A 20458-nucleotide genomic window follows, 5' to 3' on the forward strand; every position below is an offset into this window, starting at 1 on the left:
GGGGAGGGTCGGCGACCTGGAACCAAGTGTCTGTCTTGCCACAATTAACCCAGGTGGATTTCGCATCGCGTGATCACGCTTTCTTCCTCCCCAAAATGTTTCCCAAATGAACTTCAAGGGCGAAAGTGCAGCAGAATGAAGAACCAGAGTCCGTCTTGGGGAAGGGGGTTATTCTATGTTATTCTACATGTTATCTGTTCCTTTATTGATTTGGTGTAAAATCAATCCGGTTTCTGTGCTGGGTGGATAAAATGGGGCGGGCGGGGGGCATTTTCTCTCTGGGCTTCCGAGAGCCACAGAGCCACCATTCTTACGGTCCGGTTCCTTGATTGCCGCACATAGGAGAAGAGGCAAGCGCGTTTACAAGTTGGTATAGTCGAGAGACAGAGAGAGACAGAGACAGAGAGAGAGAGAGAGAGAGAGAGACAGAGAGAGAGACAGAGAGAGACAGACAGAGAGAGAGAGAGAGACAGAGAGAGAGAGACAGAGAGAGAGAGAGAGAGAGAGAGAGAGAGAGAGAGAGATTGATTCATCAAAAAGGAAGAAAGAAAGACTATCCCGGATAGTTTAATAGTAACAGGAACAAAGATGACGCGAACCCCATCAAATGAAACAATACTATTTTGATTCAATTGATCGCAAAGTGTCTTCAATTAATAACTTGGCACTTATTTAAAAGGTTTAACAGAGGTGAGACCGAAACATTTTGTACCGACAACACGTCATGAAATAACAGAATCTTCTTTTGTTTAAAATAACTTAATACACTAGAAAAAATATGGCAAATATAAATAATTTTGTTTTCATGGAGAACAAATAGTTACAAAGCTCAACCGCATACCAAAGTTCAGCTAAAAGAGCTTTTCCTCGTTCTTGTATAAGGGATTTAAAAAAAACCCAAAAACTAAGGAGGCTTTTTTTAGAGAGTTGGGATACAGATTGCTTAGTCCAGGGTATCCCAGTTTAAATAGCTACATGAATTGAGACAAACAAAAATATTACTTGAATATACACCCTTGTGAGATAAAATGCAAATGTTGAAAGTCAACTATCAGTTCACACGTTATAGCCAAAATAAACTTTGTTCGTGTTTATCAACATATTTTACACAAACTTAGTGCCTGTATCTATCTGGGTGTTGTTTAAAGTGAGTGTGATGGGACAGAGAGGGGGGAATAAAGCACGGTCCTCAAATAGGACTTTAGGAAATCTGCAAGAGGGAATACAAGAAAAGGGGGAGGAGAGGGGACTTAACACTGAGCGCCCACTATGTATCAGGCACCACGTGAGGCGCTGTACCTTCACCGTTCCATTTCTCTTTTCTTTTTCCTTTTCTCACATTTTCTACCTGCCTCTGTTGTCTTGGGACAATCAGAGTGTAACTTTTATGCCCTTCAGACTTTTTTCTTTTGTCCCCCAGGATTAAAGACGGGACAAAAATAAATATAGATAGAAATATATATATATCAATTTCCAGATGCTTTGGGTATTGTTTTTATACTGAAAATGAAAATGGAGTTAAGTGCATGTGAGTAAAGCGGGGGAGGGGGGAGACACCATCAATGGAATACAAGTAACATGCAAACCGGAATTTACTGTCAGCAGTCTGGACAGTTCTGCCATAATAATTTTCTCAGAGAAATCATCGTCTGTGGTATCATTTTTGTATTAATATTTTTTCTCTCCTCGTTTTTATACTGTCTTCCCTCTTCTTGCTCTTCCATACTGGTGGTTTTTAACTCAAAGCACCTGATTCAACGTAAAAGGAGGCCCGCCTCTCTTATCAAATTTCTTGTATTAAAGTGAACTTCGCAGGAAAAGGTCAGTTTCAAAACCTGTGAACTTCCCAGCTGCGTACATTTTTTTCATCTTAATTCTTTAAATAAGTATCTCTTCCTTCTGTTTTGCCTTCTTAGCCCATTTTAAAAAACATACACTTTAAGTTGGTAACTCCCCCCCCCCACCGCCACCCCAATTCTCTCGAGATTCGTCCAGGTTCTTTTTCCATATTATTTAATGTACAAAATACTTAAAAATTTTTTTCTTTTTTGTTCCTTGGTTCTCTCTCCGATTTCAGCTTCTGACGAATAGCATAAGTTCCCTTTCTCTATTTATCTCTGGTTTGTCTTTTCTACTTTTTTTCCCCTCTTTTATTAACAGGATTTTTATTTCTACGCAAGAGTCCATCGTCGCAGTTTTGCCGTGAGCCACACACTCCGCTGTCCCAGCACTCCCTTGTCCAGTCTCTCTCCAGACCTCCCAAACCCAGCCCTACAAAGCCAAATTCTAGGCCCTAGGGTAGGTGAATGGTCAGGAGCCACGGAGCTGGTGCCCCTCTTGGGATCCCCCAGGTCACTCCCTCCGAGTCCGGGATGCGGAATGGGGCAAGGGGCGATCAGCGGGTGGAAAGAGGCTCGGCTCCCGAGGTCCGGAGCAGGTAACCGAGAAGCAGCGGGGCTCAGAGGGCGTGCAGGCTGCGCGCCGCGCTGCAGGCGCGACGTTGGCGCTGGCGTTGGCGTTGGCGTCACAGACCCAGGGCGGCCGCGTGCTTTTTGGCTTTCAGTCTGAGATCCGCGATGCTGGAGTTCTTGCTGGTAGTCTTGGCGGCAGCTGCGGCGGCCACGACGGAGGCGGCAGAAGCTGAGTCCGCGGCCAGCGTGGCGAGCGGCAGTCCGAAGGGAGGCGCGGGGAACATCATGTAGGGCGCGTGCGCGGCCAGGTGCGGGTGCAGGTGGTGGTGCGCGTGCGCCACGGCGCTGTCCAGCTGCAGCTGCGCCTGAACCTGAAAGGACAAGGGCGTCACGTTGCAATGACTATCCTAGGGTGACAACAGAATAGAAACAGAGCATTAACGGCGTCCAGCTTAGCTCGGGTAAGGCTGGGGCAGGGGACGGGAAAGGGGCATTTGGCTGACCTTATCAGTCTGTTACTGAAACTGGGGCGCCACAGGGATATTCCAATGACCCTGAGTCTCTGCAACTAGCTCAGTGTGGCCTATCCCCTTGAGTCCCAGGGACTCCCGTCTGCAGGAATTGTGGCCACCCCCTCGGGAGCTGGGTCCGTCAGAAGGCGACATTACTCTTGTGCTAATACATCACCCTCCTGAAAATAACAATGTATATTGGACAGACGACGGGATGAGGGTCATTACCCTCCTCTTTTGATGCTGTCATACACCTTTTACGCTGCTACTAAAACACTGAAGTACCATTAAGCAAATTACAAAACTTTTAAAATGTCACCTAGGGAAGTTGTTGCATCTTCATCACAACTGGCACAATTGTTAGTACTTCTAACATTTACTGCTATTAAAATTACCTTGGGATCTTGTTAAAAAGTGGATTCTGATTCAGAAGGTCTAGTGTAGGGCCAGAGATTCTGCATTTCTAACAATCTCCCAGCTGATGCTGATGCTGCAGACTAGGAGATCACCTTCTGAGTAGTAAGGTCTCCTTTTAAGATTCCTCTCTCTCTCCAGTCATTCTCTCTTGCTTCAGAAGCCTAGCATCAGGATACCAGAATCCAGTGGTGCCAGGAGAGCTAAGATCTGCCTAATACTAACCCTCAATACACAGGTGCAGCCAGGTGTCTCCCCTGACCAGGACACTGGCATCTCAGAGTTAATTCATGACTTCACAGTCCTACGGAGCAGGGGCCTGGCCATGGGGATGGTCAGGCACTGGTTGGGAAAGGATTGCACCCTTAGTCTTGGAGAATGGGGAGTTCAGAGCACTGGGATTTCCCAGGATTAAATCATTGCTGCAGGCTGTACTTTAAAAATATAGTCTTAAAGGTTTCTGTATGGCTAAGAAATGGATTGCAGCCGCAAGGTGTCCCTGGGAAGACCAGTGCTTCCCTCTCTACTAGATATGAAGCTTTGCAGCTTTAAAAAATCAAGTCTGAGCTGGGAGTGTATTTATTTATTTGTTTGTTTGTTTATCTTCGGTCAGAGACATTTAATGTGAATAAGAGATAGAAAACACCTAGAAAAATATTTAGAGAGTTGCCTTAGAAACACCTTAGGACTAACCTCTGTACTGGATCTGACAAAATCTTAATCAGAAGGCTTTTCCTTCCTCTCCCCAAGTGCAATCTTTAGCGCATTTTTAAAGGACCCGTTGCTGCCCTCAGGCCTCTGTGGGTTTCCCATGAGGACAGAAAGGACTAGGCATGTAGGCCCCTGACACTGTATAGGTTTTTAAAGGGGGAGTAGGCCCACTATATCATCTGAAAATTGATCCTCTACCTGTATAGACACCTATATGGGGGCTTAGAGACAGGGATGTTCAACAATTCAAGCAAATATCCAGGTCTTTTCACAGTTAAAAACAGGTTGAAACTGGGCTGTACTTGCCTGCTGAAATGGCATCCTTAAAGCACCTACATTGACGTATGGTGCTACTCTACAAGCTTCAAATTGGCTGGCAGCCCCTATGAGGACGCCTGCAAAAAATGGGGGAACAAAACACAATAAAGTGAGATTAACATGTCCAGCATTGTTTTCCAAGGTTCCAAATGGAACCAAGATAGAACTACTTCCTTTGGAATTGTACATTTATCTTCCTAAACTGCTGCTAAAATGAAAAGCAATGTAATTTACTCCCAAAGTTTAGGACTCTCATTAACTGCCTTTGGAGCAGATTTTTAAATAAGGACCATAGTTATCTTTGACAAGGTTCTTTTCTGTCTTCATAATAACAACATCGCCTAATACTCTTTTTACTTAGAGTATCAAATGTTCTTTGTCTGAGAAGCATACCTTTATGCAGTTGATTTTCTTGTTTTCTACATTTAGCTCTTCGATTTTGAAACCAAACCTACAAAGTGGAGGAAAAAATAAAACCTAGATGTTATGACTCAGAGTAATGTTATAGGCAAGGATTGGGAGATATAGCAAGCAATCTTTGAATTATATACAAGAATCTTAATTTCCAAAGTTAAAAACATAAATAAATGACATAAATAGAAAGATTTCATATACTTTTGCGCGATAAGTTGTTTCTTGATAAATTACTGTAGTCCCGGTTTCATGTTTCCACAGTTAGAATCCCCAAGGCCTAAAACTCGCCCTGATACCTGATACTAAAGTGATAATGGGTTTAGATGTTTGCCCAGTAAGACCTGAGAAGAAAATGCTCATTAATAGCCTGTAATATTAATTAGTTTCATCTTCAAGAAAAACCAAACACCAAAGCAAATAGTGACTCTGTTTTTTGTTTTTTTTTTCCTGGGGGTGGGGGGGATAAGAGTGGGGGAAGAGGTAATTAGTGTCATAAAAGCCTCTCTACAAAGAAGTTTAGAATTTCTCTGTTCCTCTGTGCAGCAGAGTGTAACATGGTAGCAGAATAATTGTGCCATTATCATGATAATCTAATTTGCTTCTATAGAAAAAGCCACTGAGTATAGTTAGGGTAGTAGAGAAGTGTCCAGACGATAGATCAAAATTTAAATAAAGTATGAAAAAATAAATACCAGCAATGAAGTTCACTTATTATGAGAAAAAAAGAAGAACATTCTGTGAAATGGGAGTGGGGTATGAATCAAGTAACTGCTGGATACTATCTTCTCCCAGATATTACCTTCTTGGATAAACTTGCCAACTTTTAGAGGCAGTATGGCAGATTTTAAGAAATTCAAATAAAGCTTGCTTTTATACTCCAATAATATAGCATTATGTTCCAATAACACAGCATATTGACTGATTCATAAATTAATGTTAAAAAACATGAAAGTAAAATATTGCTTCAGAGCTTTCTTCTTGTTTTTGAAAGCAAGTGTCACAGTCAATGGAAATCTTCAAAAATTCCCCTGCCATTTAGTGTAGTAGAAGGGTAGATTTCATGCCAGGGTGGCACCCTTTGTGTACCTCACATGGCCTGAGGCTTTTGCCTCTTTTTTCCCCTAGAAGAGTTGGAGCTGATACACTAATGCTCACAACTGTAATAATTATCATCATGTCTTTAAGGGGTTGCTAAGCCTCTAGAGATCTCAGTGCACAGAGCAAAGTAGGAGAGGCTTAAAAAGGAAGGCTCTGCTGTTGATGCTGTGATGACCAAGGCAGCCTATTATTACTTTTCCCCTTTAAAGTGCTCTGTTTTTGTCCTGATCCTATTACAAGATGCGGGGAAGCCCCATAAGAATTGCATAGTTCGCTGCAGATGGTGGTCTCTAGCCCAGAGACCTAGGGAGTATCTGTTACAGTGATACTTTGTAACAGCTGCAGATGTTCAGGCCTAAAACTGCTCCATGTGTTCAAACAAATAATGACTATCATTTTCTCCTATTTTATTATTTGAGTGGAAATACAACCTGAAACATTTAAATTCGTTTTCCATAAAACTAAAAGGATATGTATGCATGTATGTATGTAATTTTTTTTCCCCTTAAGCACTCCTGAAGCCTACTTTTCCCATTACATTCACCGCCACAACCGGTAAAGAAAATCTGCTCCAATGCTAACTCCATTTAGTGTGGCACTTGCTGGGGTCAGATTTTGGAAATGTCGATATTAAGATATGTGGATTGTTTTAAAATCAAGTTTCTGTAGGTTCAGGTTCACTTCCCTGGTTAAGTGAGAGAACAAAGAGTGACCAAACGCATTTATTTCTCTGCTATTTCACACACAGTTTGAGATCGACCGCTAACGGCAGACTGTAAATTTGTGCACTTAACAGTTGCTAATTTTCTTTATAGTCTGTACATCTATAAACCTAATTGGCATATCCGCTTGGCAAACCTAGATCCCAAAGCAGACCCTCAAGGAAACCCAACTCCGCCGAACAAAATATTCGTTGTAACTTTTAAGGCATCCAGAAGATAAAACGTTTTCTGTGGGATTTTTTTAAGGCTTATAAAAGTAGGCCCATTAGGATTAAACCACATTAAAGGCATCGAGAGGCGAGGGTCGGGGGTGTGGTTTATAGAAACCCTGGGAGCAAGCCCAGCACAGCTTTCTTCTGCTGGGAACATATGTTGGGATGGGGCGGGGCGGTGGGGGGAGCACGGGAAGGCTTTAAGACCAAGATCTACTTTGGAAAATAAGACCTCTAGCAGAGATGTCGCTTCCCTTCTCACCTCACTCCAGACATTTGGACCCACACCCTCGTCGTGTGTACCCCAGGCGACTCTCCAACCCCAGGCATGCCCCTCCTCTGCTCCCCGCGACCTCCTCACAGGCGGGTACCTGCACTCGGGCCTCGGACAGCCCCAGCCGTTGGCTCAGTTCTTCACGCATAAAGGCGTCCGGGTAGTGAGTCTCGTCAAAAAGCCTCTCTAGCTCGTTGAGTTGTTCCAGGGTGAAATTGGTCCGACTTCGCCTCTGCTTGATTTTGGTCTGGCCTTCGTCCTCCATCCCTTTCGCATCCTCTTTGCGATCCTTCGGCTCCGGGGACACTGGAGGGGGCACCACGAACAGAACCGCACACATACGTCCACGCGCACACACAGCAACACACACACACACACACACACACACACACAGACAAAAACAACACAGCAAATGCCATTACCAGATCTGTCTCCAGAAGGATGGAGGATCCTGCCCCCTCCCGGAGTTCCTGTCCAGTTCCTCACCCGGCTGCGAGGAAGAGGATCCTGGAGACGCGAAAAGATCAACTCTGGGCGGCTGCCCGCGGGCAAGGTGGGCATTCACCCACGCATCCCTTTTACAACTGTGGCCTCAGCTCACCTCCTCACTATTCAGCCCACAGTCCCCTGCCCTCCCCCGAGAACACCAAATCAATTCCACTAACCCTCTCTTGCATTCACTCTCTCCCACTCGCGCACAAAAATCAAAAGAGCCGCACCGGGCGGGTCACAGAACGAGATGCCGGCAGGAGAGCGCAGCGAGGCCACGGACTGGCCTCTTACACCGGCCATTCCCAGAGTGCTGGGCCGTTGTCAGGCCAGCAGTGGCCGCCGCCGGCTCTCTTGTCTCTCTCAAACTTGCTGGTCTAATTTGGGAACAATTGGGCTGAAGGGTCACAGCCGGAGGACAAGACCCCGGGGCCGCATGGCGGGAGCCACTTTCCCGGGCGCTCTCTGCGGACCCAGGGCTTGGACCAAATCCCGCGGACGGCCCACGGACAGTCAGGCAGTCCTTGTCCCCCCTGCTGAATCCCAGTCGCCTGAGCAGAGGCGCCCACGCCATGTTGGCGGCCTGTAGGGCTCGCTGCCCACACCCGGCCGGAAGGCCAGAGGTGGAAAACCAGCTTCGGGGAGCCAGCGAAACAGACCGTTGTCTCTTTCGCTCCTTTCTCCCTCCCCATTGGAAAGGCAGACGCGACCCTGAACGCTTAAACCCACAGAGATCAACAGGTTCAAGCGGAACATTCGGGATCCTCGGTTTCTATTGGTTGCTCAAAGCCTTTTCATGCATCCAGCAGCTCGGATGTTTAATAAAATATGCATTTTTCTGCTCTAGGTTTGCACACATCCGTTGCCACTTTCCTGTCCTTCCTTCTCCTCCCTTTAAAAACAGGAGCTCCACGAGTATGAGCATACAGGGACACTAGAGGGATGTGGAGATATATATATATATATATTTAGGCCAAGGGACCGTGATCAGGGGAGCCAGGATCAACATAAGCTGCCCTCTGGAACCTTCAACCTCTGCTCCTGAGTTGGAGACTTGGGTTTTTAAGGTGCAAAAGCTGAGTTTGGATAATCGAGGCTGTTTGCAGTTCTTCCCAGCCCAGAATCCCGATCAGCATGGGTGTTAAAAATCACTTCCAGAAGAGCCGGCCTGCAGACAAATTAATATTTGCCCTGAGCTTGGAAATCAACAATCCCAGGACTTCGTTTGCCCACGGTTCAGACCCTAACTTCGTGGGGGGTGCCTGCTGGTGTACCCAGGGCCTCGAGCTGGGGACTCAGGCCCCGGAGGGTGCACTGGACCACCTGACAGTTATGCTACCACTTTCCAAATTTAGGAGTACTTGGTACCCCGTCTGGGAGAAGAACCTCTAGAACTCAGCCCAGCTTGGCATTCTAGTTACCGTGATCTTAAGTGTTTCCCGCATATCTACTTCTCAAAGTTTGTGTTGTGGACGTTTGTCCTTCCTTAGGGAAGAAGTGGATACATTATAGCACAAACTGAAGCCAAGTTAATAGGAAAATATTTCCACAGATATTGCAATGAAATTTAAATATGAAAACACGTCTTTCAGATTCTGCCTTTGGCTTTGTTTATTTCATGCCATCCACAGTGGAAGCCTCTCAAACTTTTGGGGCTTCAAAGAGAAAGATGTCCACATTTACAGTTGATTAACAGACTTAATATAATCCCTATTTTGCCCCCAAATTTCCACTTATTGGCCTAAACAAGAACAGACTGTTATAAACGACTTAATTGCTTGCTTAAATATGTGATTCTAAGCATGCCACATATTTCCTTAATTGGAAAAATATGGCAGCACACCAGTTACTGCAGGCACCAAGTGCCAAATTAATTTTATTGTTGAACTCCTTTGAATTGGTACAGGACGCTCCACCATTTAGAAAAAGGCTTTTCCTAACACTTTCCTGGCACCAAAGGATTATCCCACCACAAAATCAGAGTACTGGATGATGCGACGCAGTAAAATTTCGAAAAACAAACAAACAAAAAAGGAGCCTAACGCATCTCCCGAAAGAAACAGGTCACAGCCTGAACCTTAGTCTGCCTTGGTCTCATTCTACCTTCACAGCTCAAAGAAAATGGGAAGTTTGGGGCCCTAAATTCCAGGCAGCCAGGGTCTTCGCGGAGTTAGCGGCGGCACGAAATCCGGGGCAACTCCAGGGTGAAATCCCAATCAATCTCTCTGTCTCTGTATCTCTGTCCCCTTTCTCTCTTTTTCTTTTTTTTCTCGGGCCTAGGAAAGGGGCTCCCGCAAACTCGGCGCTAGATGCTAACTGTAATCCCGCCGCCTGGCCCAGCTAGTGCCAGCACCCCCTTTCGCAGCCCGGTCCAGCGAACTTCCCTATCCGCCTGCGGGCCGTCTGGGCTGCGGGCCCATCCTCCCGTTGGTGAAAATGCGTTTCGGTGTAATGGGAGTAGCGGGAGCATCTGAGAAGGGCGCGCGCAAACCCCACACGCGCCCCCCCTCCCCGCACACACATTCGGACCCCACCCACGACCGTGCACACCATCGGACTCCCACCCCTCCATCCTCACTCCAGCTTCCAAAGCTGGGGTCCAAGAGCCCTCTCCGCGTCCCACCCCCCTCCACGCTGGGCCTTGGTGTCCTCTCCCGCCCGAAAGGAGTCAGGAAGGCGGGAAGGGGAACCGCGGCCGGGGGTCAGGCCGTTACCCTCGGTGAGCCGCGGGCTGCCCGGCTCCCTGCTTCTCTCGGCGGCGCCCATGTCCAGCTCCCGGACGGGAGAGCGCGCTCCTCCAGCTCCTCCGCCCGCTCCTCCTCCTCCTGCACCTCCTCCACCTCCTCCGCCTCCGCCTCCGCCTCCTCCTCCGCCGCCGCCGCCTCCGCCGGCCGCCCGGACTGCGGGACTGCTGCGGTCGTCACGGCCCGGCTCCGCGCAGCCGGTCGGCTCCTTGGCCCCGCGCAGCGGTCCGCTCTCCAGCACCTCCCGGTACGTGATAGCCTCCTTCTTCTCCTTCACTTTCTGGTCAAAAGACTTCGAGACGAACGCCGTAAGTTCTTCCATCGCCGCCAATGCCCGTCAGCCCCGCGCTCAACGTCTCCCAGCCGAGCCCAGCTCTTTTTTTCCTTCTTCTTTTTTTACTGCTCCAGCCCCCCCAATAATAACACATCAATGGGACAGGGGTGGGGGAGGAGTAGGAGGAGGAGGAAGAAGAAGAAAAAGAAGAGAAGAAAGAAGAAAGAGGAGAAGAAGTAGAAGGAGAAAAAGAAGTAAGAAGAGGAGGAGGTGAAGGAGGAGGAGGAAGAAGAGGAAGAGGGAAGGGGCGGGGGCCGCGGGAGGGAAATGGGAACTGATGCTTCCCCGCCGGAGCGCGCTTGTTCAATGTTAAGATCTTTGACAATTCTTCCTGCGGAGAGTTCAGATCTGATAGCAACGCAGCGCTTGAAGTCTCACTATTTATACTTTGCAAAGGCGGCCCCTTGTTCTGAGTAAATTACCTCCCCTTCGCAACTCGGAGGGAGACCCTTCCCGGGAAGCACCCGCGCCACTACCTGGGGGTGGGGGAGTGGGGGTTGGGAGGTGGGGGTGATAGGGAGAGAGAGAGGGAGGGAGGGAGGGGGAGGAGGAGGGAGAGAGAGAGAGAGGGAGAAAGAGAGAGAGAGAGAGAGAGAGAGAGAGAGAGAGAGAGAGAGAGAGAGAGAGAGAGAGATTGAGATTGATTAAGGCTGGAGTACAGGGGCTGGAGTGTGAGTGAGGACAGCGAAGGGGGACCAGAGGGAGTGGGAAGAAGAGGCAGACAGTCCGTTTTCATATACCTCGGCCGCCTGCGCTCTTGGCCATTAATTCAGGATGACAAGAATCCATAATTAATTTAATTAGGCGTGGATTTTGCGTTGGTGTCACGGCTTACTTAAACACTAGGGAGCTGGACTTATTCCGCCGGGGCGTGGTCAAGAGGAAACTGACAAGTGCGCGACTCCTGGAGTCAGTAGGGTATCCCGACTTGGCATCCGACCCTATGTCCTCGCCGGGCGTCAGGGTGCAGCGCAACTGCTCGGCCCCGCATTGCTGCCCGGCAACCCTGCCCTACATCAGGCGCCCGGGACCCCAGTTTTGTATCCTGACCCGGTATCCCGATCCTACATCCCTACTACCCCGACCCGAAACCTTGTAGCCTGGCATCGTGGCTTCACAACCCTGCCGAGTCAGGGTCCTTTCCAGTTTCTCAGGCGAGCGCAGCTCCTTTCAGGGGCTTCCGGGCCCGCGGACAGAGCTGAGCCTGGGTCTTCACCAAGCTCCCTGCCCCGGGGAGTTTGTAATTCACCCCATTATTCGCGTCCTGGAGACCGAGCCGACTCCTCTACGGACAAACCCTGCTCGAAGTGGCTGGTTTGTTTAACACATTTCCCGAGCAGCTGTTCCCTGACAGATTCCATTTTTAAGTGTTTCCTTAGCGCTTGGTCAAGGACAGTTTGACTTCGTTCCCTCTTTGAGGTCTCAGGACCCTCACCCTTCTCCCTTACTCTTTGCACCCGGACCCCTCCCACAATGAACTACAGAAACTCTTCTTTAGCATCCCGGGAAATATTCTAATTGATCTCCTAATTTTGAAAAGAAAATGATTATCCCTCTTTGAGTTTGAAAAAAAAATCGATGTTAAGTTTGTGGCCCATCTAATTTATGTACCGTGGATTATAAAAAAAAAAAACCTCGCCGGGAGAAAAGCACCCCCCCCCCAGCTACGATTTAAAATATATTCCTGGACTATTTACATCGAAACTGTTATATGGAAGGACACATCTATTTGTCCGTATTGTGCAGCACAAAGCTTGCTGTGAGAATTGTGGCCGTATATATACCCCTCACATAAGAATATTTACATATGAAAAAATATTTACATATGGAAAGTTATATTTACCTGAGTGTGTAAACAAATATACCTCTTCAAGTGTGGCTTTGGGGACATTTTTGAGTAGTCTGAATATTAATGCAGTCTTTCTGATGTTAAAGGTAACTTGTTCGTTTTCTTGGATCTTATACTCTTTGTAAAAATAAAAGCAATTATAGAACTTTGATTCCCATATCTTCCACCCATTGGTTAAGGCATTAACACAAAGTTAACAGATAATTTGAGAAGTTCCATCAAAGCAACTGAAACGTGGAAAAAGAGAACACAATTACAACTTAATACATTGTTTCTAGAATGTATGTAAATAGAAGCTATATGTAACTTTATGTCATACCACACTACTCAGATTAAAATATTCAGTTAGTGAACTTAATGAAGATGGAAATCACACTCTTTAGAATTGTTACTTTGCCTTTTTTCTCTTGAATTCTAAAGTTTATTTTCTTCTTAAAACATTTATTTCATTTATTGCTACTTTTAGGAAAAACAATTAAGATCTTTAAGTTTCCAGTATCAATAGCTTTCAGGTATCAGTAAATTACACGACTGTTTGCTTTTTATTACACTACAAGAGACTCAAAGTACTCACTTTTCAAAGGTATATGAATTTAGAAACATGATTTTACAGTTAGTCTTGGGTTACTATTTGTGACCACTTTACTCCTGATATTATTAGAGGGGAATAACCATAAAACTTTAATCCTTTATGAAAATCCGTTTTTAAGGTTATTTAGCAGAATGACAAATAATGGGATCAGCTAAATGGATGTGGTGCTCAAATAGCTCTCAAACTGAGGTGTTATTTATGTGTATTCACAAACAGCTCCAAAAACAGCCACTATTAAAAGTATGGTAAGGGATCAGGAGGCTCACCAGCTACTTTTTTTGCCCTTTCAAGCACATGACTTTTAAGTCTGAACTCAAAATCCATCTACTAAGCTTGAGGGAAAGATGAACACTTTAAAGTTAATTAGGGAAGGCTTGGATACAGTAGTTGTATAATTCACACGAAATAGATTTTCCCATAGATTTTTCTGGCTTGTTGCTCTTAGTATATTTACAAATAGTGGCGTTCCTATCAGATGGAGCTAAGAGAGATCTGTAGTGTCTAACCACGGATTCCTACTGGCCTAAGAAAAGTTTAGTTTAAAAACCCCCCACCAAACCCAGGTTTTGAAATCATATACTAATAAATGCTCACCAAGTTCTAATGATGTTTCTTTAAATAGCAAATATTTTCCAAGGACAAGACATTTCAAAATGAATTTCTGGTAAAAACAAACAAACGAACAAAAAAATTGAGAGTAAAGTTCAGTTGACAGCCTGCAGACAGATATACAGTTTCCAATAAAATTCAGGACCCCAAAGGTTCATTTCCACCGCCCACTCCCCCACCGGCTCTTGAATTATTTAAAATAAACATGTAGTGCTGTAGTTAAGCTTTAAAATGGTTCCTCAAAACAGGTTAGTTAAGGTACAGTCACTTATGAGAAATAAAATTGTGGAGGTGATTTTCTCCATCTCAAAGTCTGTGGAAAACTGTAGCTTGGGTATACAGCAGTCGTGAACGAGTTGGTTCTCACAGTCGACCCAAACCAAGGCCAACAATTTACCTCCTAATCGATGCTTACTTATAGTAAATAAGAAAAAAATGATGTTCATGTAAGGACATAAAGTCGTATGAGTTACAGAAAATGCTGAATTGCTTTCATTTGTATTGGTTTAAATAACAACAAAACCCCCTACACATTTAATTTATTTTCCAGAAGAAACTTCCTTTCCCTGCCTCGGGCAGTTTTCTCCCATTCCGCAACCAACCAGTTACTTTAACGTGAGAAAAAAATTTGCGCCCAACCTGTGCCTTCACCTTCAGGGCAGAAGAAACGCCGACTTTTAATGCATTTTTGCAAATAAATCATTACAATTTAATCACACACGACTCTGACGCTATACAGACACACTCCCATGATTTATTATTGTTGGGCCAGTTTCCTCCTCTCCCAGCGTGAGATAATCGATTTTGCTACGTGTGGTTGTCTATATAACTTCCTATAATGCAGATTGGTTTACTGATTATCTGTGACGATAACGACGGTTACTAAGGCAATAATACTTTTCAGTCCCCACCTTTATTGCTTTTTGGTAACAAGGAACTCAAATAATCAAGCAAGCAAAACCAACACCAAACAAAAAATTGGCGGCGTGACAATCTACTCCCTCGGCACTCCTAACGCCTGGCCGCCTCCATCGATGCACTCGAAAGCTCGGCTGACGCTGCCTGGCGGTGAAACCAGGAAGGCGGTGAGCTTAAACTGAAGTAAGTTCTGTGGACGCCGGCGGCGCCCAGATTTGAAGAAACGTTTCCAGATCTGCGGCGCTTGTAAGTCTACGGGAGGTGTAAGCCCGAAGGCCGGAATCCAGGTGATGCCTGCGTCCGGGGCCTGAGAGGCGGCGCCTGCAGCCGAGGGTTTCCGAGGCCCTACTCCGGCTTGAGGCGGCGCGGGCCTGGCGCAGTCTGTGTACGGGAGGCAGCAGCAGCGGCAGCTGCGGGGGGTGGTGGGTGGTGGGGGTGGTGGGGGTGCTGGCCCGGCGGCGTGCCGAGCGGCGCAGTGCGCAGGCGCCTCGCACCTGGAGGAGTCTGACCTTTGAGGACCAAGCTGGGGCCTTAGGGGGGTGGCAGCTATCGGGTGGTACGTTGTCGCAGGCCTCAGGCTAGGCCCCGAGTCTCGAGGTGGTGAGGGAGAGTTAGCCACCTGTTCTCCGCCTCCGTTCCTCAACACCTCTCGCACCCCTACCCACACTGCCAGTCCCTGATCCTTGATAACTGCTTTTGGGTTTCTGGGTTCGTCTTGTAAGGGGTGACCGGTGCTTCGTCACTAGCTATAGGTAGGGTGGGGCGTGAGGCAGGCTGCAACCTGGCGTACTCTGTCCCACCCACTCCGTTGTCTCTACTTTAAATCCGCCTCCCCTTCCAACTCCGCCCTCCCTCCCCCGCCCCTCCCCCACCGCCACTTCCTCCTCCCCCTCCCTCACACTCGCGCGCTGAGAGGAGAGAGAGTGCTGGGTGAAATACACTTTCCTTCCTTAACAGATAAATATACTCGCCTTAAACGCTCATCTGTTTTGACTTCAGGGCTTGTGGCCTTGTGGTCATAGCCCAAGAGCATATGGCTACCCTTAAACTGTTTCCCTTGGTGAGAGGTTATAATGCACTGTTATACGTGTTGCCTGCTCTTGATTTTAGGTTATCCTTAATTTCTCTTTTAGAGGTTGTATATCTTTAAATGCACAGTGGAGGCCAATTTATTTTTCTTTTTTGCATTTTCAGAATTAGCAGTAACATTTGTATTTCAACTAACTAGGTACTAGGTAGTTAAATAAATTAAAATGTCTCGTGTTGTCACAAAAAAGTATTCAAGTTGTCATCTTTGGACTTAACCATAAAAGCTCTAAGTGAAGGAGGTACACAGAGTTTTCAGGTTTAAGGATTGGAGCAGATATGACAGGTGCAACCCTGTGAGGAAACTGGGTATCCTTTGAGAGCCCCTTTAGCCCTAGGGTCTATAAATATTCACTTTATTTGCAGACACAGGAGATTTCCTGCTAAGTGATAGCACTTTATTACTGTATGTTCTTCAATAAGAGGGCTAAAAATGTTTGAAACTGAAAAAGATAAAGGCAGCTGGCACCTGTTCATTGGCCTTACCAACTTGACTAGTCTCAGCAGGGTTGTTATGAGTTGGAATACTTGTGTAATAAGATTGTTGTATTAGATGTATAGGTATATTTTCTGCCTTCATTTTCACACCAGTGGGAGGAAATTCGTATGACTGATAATGTTTTTTTAAAAAAGATGCTAGTCTGCATATTTTTAGTTCTGCTGGGAGGAGTGTTTTGATAATTCTGTATCTCTTGAGTTTTGCTTTATTTTGCTCATTAAGCTAGAATTTTACCTTAGTTCTTTTATTGCCTTGGGTGGTTCTCTGCTTGTTTGTGGATTTCTTCCTATGCTAAACGTGTTAACCCCGTTTTTACTTTTCTCTATCTCTTTGAGGTGGAATTCCCATTGAAATGACTGTTCCTCCCCCCTCCCCTTTGGTCATGTGTCCAAGATCAAAAAGATTATAGTTTGATATACTGTGAATGAGTAGTGGTGAAATAATTACAAACTGTCATGTCCTTTAGGAATCTTTGTTCTCTCTTAACTGCCTGCTTTCTGAAAAAGATAACTGCTTATTCTACCTTTATTGATTACCAGACAAAGGAACTACTTATGTATGCTTTTAAGCTCTCTTTTGACTGAACACATTTTGGCTCTACATCTTCAATTGGTCACCTAAACTTTACAGTAAGATGTTTTTGTAAATTGATGTCCTACTGTAGACATTATGTCATGGCTTCAGTTCTATAATGGGAGTAGTTGGATATGGTTTGAAACCATGAGACTACAACCAGGAAGTAATAGAGGCTAGAGTGAGAACAGAAAACTGAGAGCCTTAGGAGATGTGTCCTTGTGTTGCCTTTTCTGCTTACAGATAGATTGAAAAATTGTTAAGTTCTGGGATTCCTAAAAATCTGTGCTCAATTCATCATTTCTCTTATCGGAAAGAGCTATTAATGGGTCTTTCCATGTGTTATACCTTACCAATGGAGTTAAATATAAACAGTTCTTCCTTACTAGGAGTGTGTGATATAAATTGACCACCATGACTTGAATGAGCAAATATATTCAATTATATGCTAGAGACATTATGGAAATCCAGAGGTAAGTATGAATCTAGGGAATTCAGTACTGTCATGGATAGAGAAGACAGTTTTTGGATCTACCTCTGATTTGTTCTTAGTGTTCACTTTCTTTTCTGAATAAATATTTGAAGTTAACTATAATAAAGAAATGCAGTGGCTTTTTGCTTTCTCTTATTGAGATTAATTATACTTCAGCATGATTTTTTGAAATATAAATGTGTTACTTGAAAAAATATTTATAGATTTATGACAGTGATTTTTTAACTTTTTTCACCCAGTTGCTTTAAGGAAGGATTTTATATCTTCCATTAACTTTTATGAGTTAATGTAACCATTCTTCTAATATGGATGAATTACGTTATTTGAAATTAAAACATAGAAAAAATTTACACCCATCTCTCAATCTCTTTTTTGGTCACCAACAAGGTACATAATTAGATGTATGTCCTTTTCTTTTTTTCCTACTTCTTTATGCCTTCTATAGGGACTTAATAAACTGGACAAAAATGGAGAATGGAAATGACTGTGGGTACATTAGAGTAGTGGGTCTCACAGTTTTTAATTTTAGGATCACTTTAGATTCTTAAAAGTTATTGAGAACCCTATGAACTTAAAAAAAAAATTATTTATTTGTTTATTTACTTTGGCTGCACCAGGTCTTAGTTGTGGCATGTGGGATCTTTAGTTGTGGCATGCATGCGAGCGAGATCTAGTTTCCTGAACAGGGATCCAGCCTGGGCCCCCTGCATTGGGAGTGGGGAGTCTTATCCACTGGACCACCAGGGAAGTCCTGAGGACCCTACAAACTTTTATCTACATGGGCTATATCTAGAAATATTGCCTTACTAGTAATTAAGCCAGAAAAATTCGAAATATTTATTAATCTACTTAAAAATAACAATAATAAATCCATTACTTGGTAACATAGCATATTTGATATGAAAAATAGCTATATTTTCCAAAACAAAACAAACTTAGTGAGAAAAGTGGCATTATTTTTCATTTTTGCAAATCTCTACTATCTGGCTTAATAGAAGACAGTTGGATTCTTATATCTGCTTCTGCATTCAGTCTATTGTGATGAGTTTTTTGGATGAAGTATATGAAGAAAATCTGGATTCACACAGATATGGTGTTGGAAAAAGTAGTATTTTAATAGCCTTTTCAGATAATTACTTCTTTAATACTACTCCAGAACTTGGCAAGTAGTTTCTTAAAGGTTGGTTGCAATGTGTTATTTGAAACTATATCAATGACCTTTTCATGCTTACATTAAAATCTATTGGTCTGGGCTTCCCTGGTGGTGCAGTGGTTGAGAGTCCACCTGCCGATGCAGGGGACACGGGTTCATGCCCCGGTCCCAGAAGATCCCACATGCCGCGGAGCGGCTGGGCCTGTGAGCCATGGCCTCTGAGCCTGCACGTCCGGAGCCTGTGCTCCCCAAAGGGAGAGGCCACAACAGTGAGAGGCCCACGTACTGCAAAAAAAAAAAAAAATTCTATTGGTCTTTCTGGCACTGTGAATGGATTTTTTACTCATATATGATTCTGTGACATCATGCATTGGTCTGTTGGAAAATACTGGTTCACTGAGTTATGCATATCTTCCAGATATTGACACCCTTCATTATATAATATTTAAAAAATTCCCATATGTTAATATCACCATTGATATCATCAGAGGCATCTTTAAGTGCTGAGAAGCTGTCAATCTCATGGTGACAAATACATGTTATCCAACATTTTGATTTTTGCTTGAGAGCTCAAATTTTATCATTGGCAGCAAATTGACACTCCTTGAAGTGAAAGACTCCCTTAATTCATTTTTGAGAAAATGTCTGTCAAATACCCAAGTCTGAATAATCATAGTCAGTTCTTTAAAATAAATAGTGTTTCAGGATAAAAGCAGCTAGTTCAACTTGTAATTCAGCTGCACAAATACTTTTCTCAAGGTAACCATCGTTCTTCAGAATGCAGCAGCAGTTATGTGTATTTCCTAATTCATCACACAGAATATTAAGATGTGTTCTCAAGGGTTGAAATTTAATAAAATTAATGACTTTTACTGCTTTATCAAGGACATTCCTAAGTGAAACTGCCTTTTTTTTTTTTTTTTTTAAATAAACTCTGTGTTGCAGTGAAGAATTCAATGACTGCTAGTACCATTTGGCCCCATTGCCTTGATTCCCATTAAAGCACCAGCAATTTTGCCTACCATTGCTTCTACGTTATCAGTGCAAAAGTCAAAACAGTGAAAAAGGTAAATCATGTTTTAGTATTATAATAAAAATAGTTTAGACTTGTTGGATCCTCTGAGGTCTTAGGGACCCCCGGGGTCTAGGGAACCACTTTGAGAACTGCTGTTAAACTGGAATGTAAGCTCCTTGAGGGCAAGGATTTTTCTCTCTTGTTCATTTATGTATCCCTTGTACCTGGGCCTGCTGTCATCCTGGAACTTTTTAACCTATCTCAAGTATTAGACCACTTGTTTTCTGAATCTGGGTCATCTTTGTTCACTCTCTCCTTTTGGTAGAGCACATCCTTCAGTACCTTCCTAAAAAAGGGTGAGTGTGAGGTGTAATTTTGAGCCTTTGCATATCAGAAAATGTCTTTATTTTGATCTCGTATTAGATCTATGATAGGGCTGGATATAGATTGTAGTTTGAAAATAATTTTCACTTAGAATTTTGAAGGCAAGTCACCATGGTTTGCTGTGTTGCTGCTGAGAAGCCCTGTGCCTTTTATTGTGATTCCCCATTTTTTTATCTTTAGAAGTTTAGGATCTGCTTTGTATTCCTCATTTCTAAAGTTTTATGAGGTATGTCTGGTATAAGTCTTTAAATTCATTGTCCCAGGGATTTAGGGCAATTCATATCTTTCAATTCTGGAAATTTTAAAAATTATTCATTGGATGTTTTTCTTTATCTCTTTTCTATGCTTTGTTTCTTTCTGGAATACGTATCAATTGGATATTGGACTTCCTGGATTGATCCTCTTTTACCTTCTGTTTTTTATCTTTTTATTTTTTTACTTTTCATGAGTGCTTTGATAGTATCTTCTAAGCCTATTGAATTTCTTAGAAATTATCATTTGTTTAAATTTTAAGCTTTCTCTCCTGTTTATGGGTGTTCCTCCTATTGTTTGCTGGATCATCTTCTCATATTTCTGAGGATATTAACTGATTTTTAAAAAAATTTCTGGCATGTTCCTGGTTTACTATGAGTTG

At 44.1% G+C, this 20458-nt stretch overlaps 2 protein-coding genes across 4 annotated transcripts in view; one reads left to right on the forward strand and one right to left on the reverse strand.

The window, feature by feature from the left end:
- Window positions 1-786: 786 nt before the first annotated feature.
- Window positions 787-10750, reverse strand: SHOX2 (short stature homeobox 2). 2 transcript variants are annotated; one of them, XM_032630748.1, is made up of 5 exons: window positions 10290-10750; window positions 7184-7392; window positions 4760-4817; window positions 4355-4443; window positions 787-2782 (listed from the first exon to the last, which is right to left on the reverse strand). In XM_032630748.1, exons 1-5 carry the CDS (start codon window positions 10639-10641, stop codon window positions 2525-2527), a joined length of 966 nt encoding a protein of 321 aa, XP_032486639.1. In that variant the 5' UTR covers window positions 10642-10750; the 3' UTR covers window positions 787-2524. The 2 variants fall into 2 exon arrangements, with proteins under 2 accessions (XP_032486639.1, XP_032486638.1); XM_032630747.1 differs by having other exon boundaries at window positions 787-2818.
- A 4007-nt stretch (window positions 10751-14757) lies between these two features.
- Window positions 14758-20458, forward strand: part of RSRC1 (arginine and serine rich coiled-coil 1) — a 464476-nt gene continuing 458775 nt past the window's right edge. The window contains exon 1 of one of the 2 annotated variants that reach the window (XM_032631166.1): window positions 14758-14908. The gene's annotated coding sequence lies outside the window, so the exon portion shown is untranslated. The remainder of the gene's footprint in view (window positions 14909-20458) is intronic. The other variant, XM_032631165.1, reaches the window with a different exon arrangement.

The sequence above is a fragment of the Phocoena sinus genome, chromosome 4 (assembly GCF_008692025.1).
Source record: "Phocoena sinus isolate mPhoSin1 chromosome 4, mPhoSin1.pri, whole genome shotgun sequence".
Classification (NCBI taxonomy): Eukaryota; Metazoa; Chordata; class Mammalia; order Artiodactyla; family Phocoenidae; genus Phocoena; species Phocoena sinus.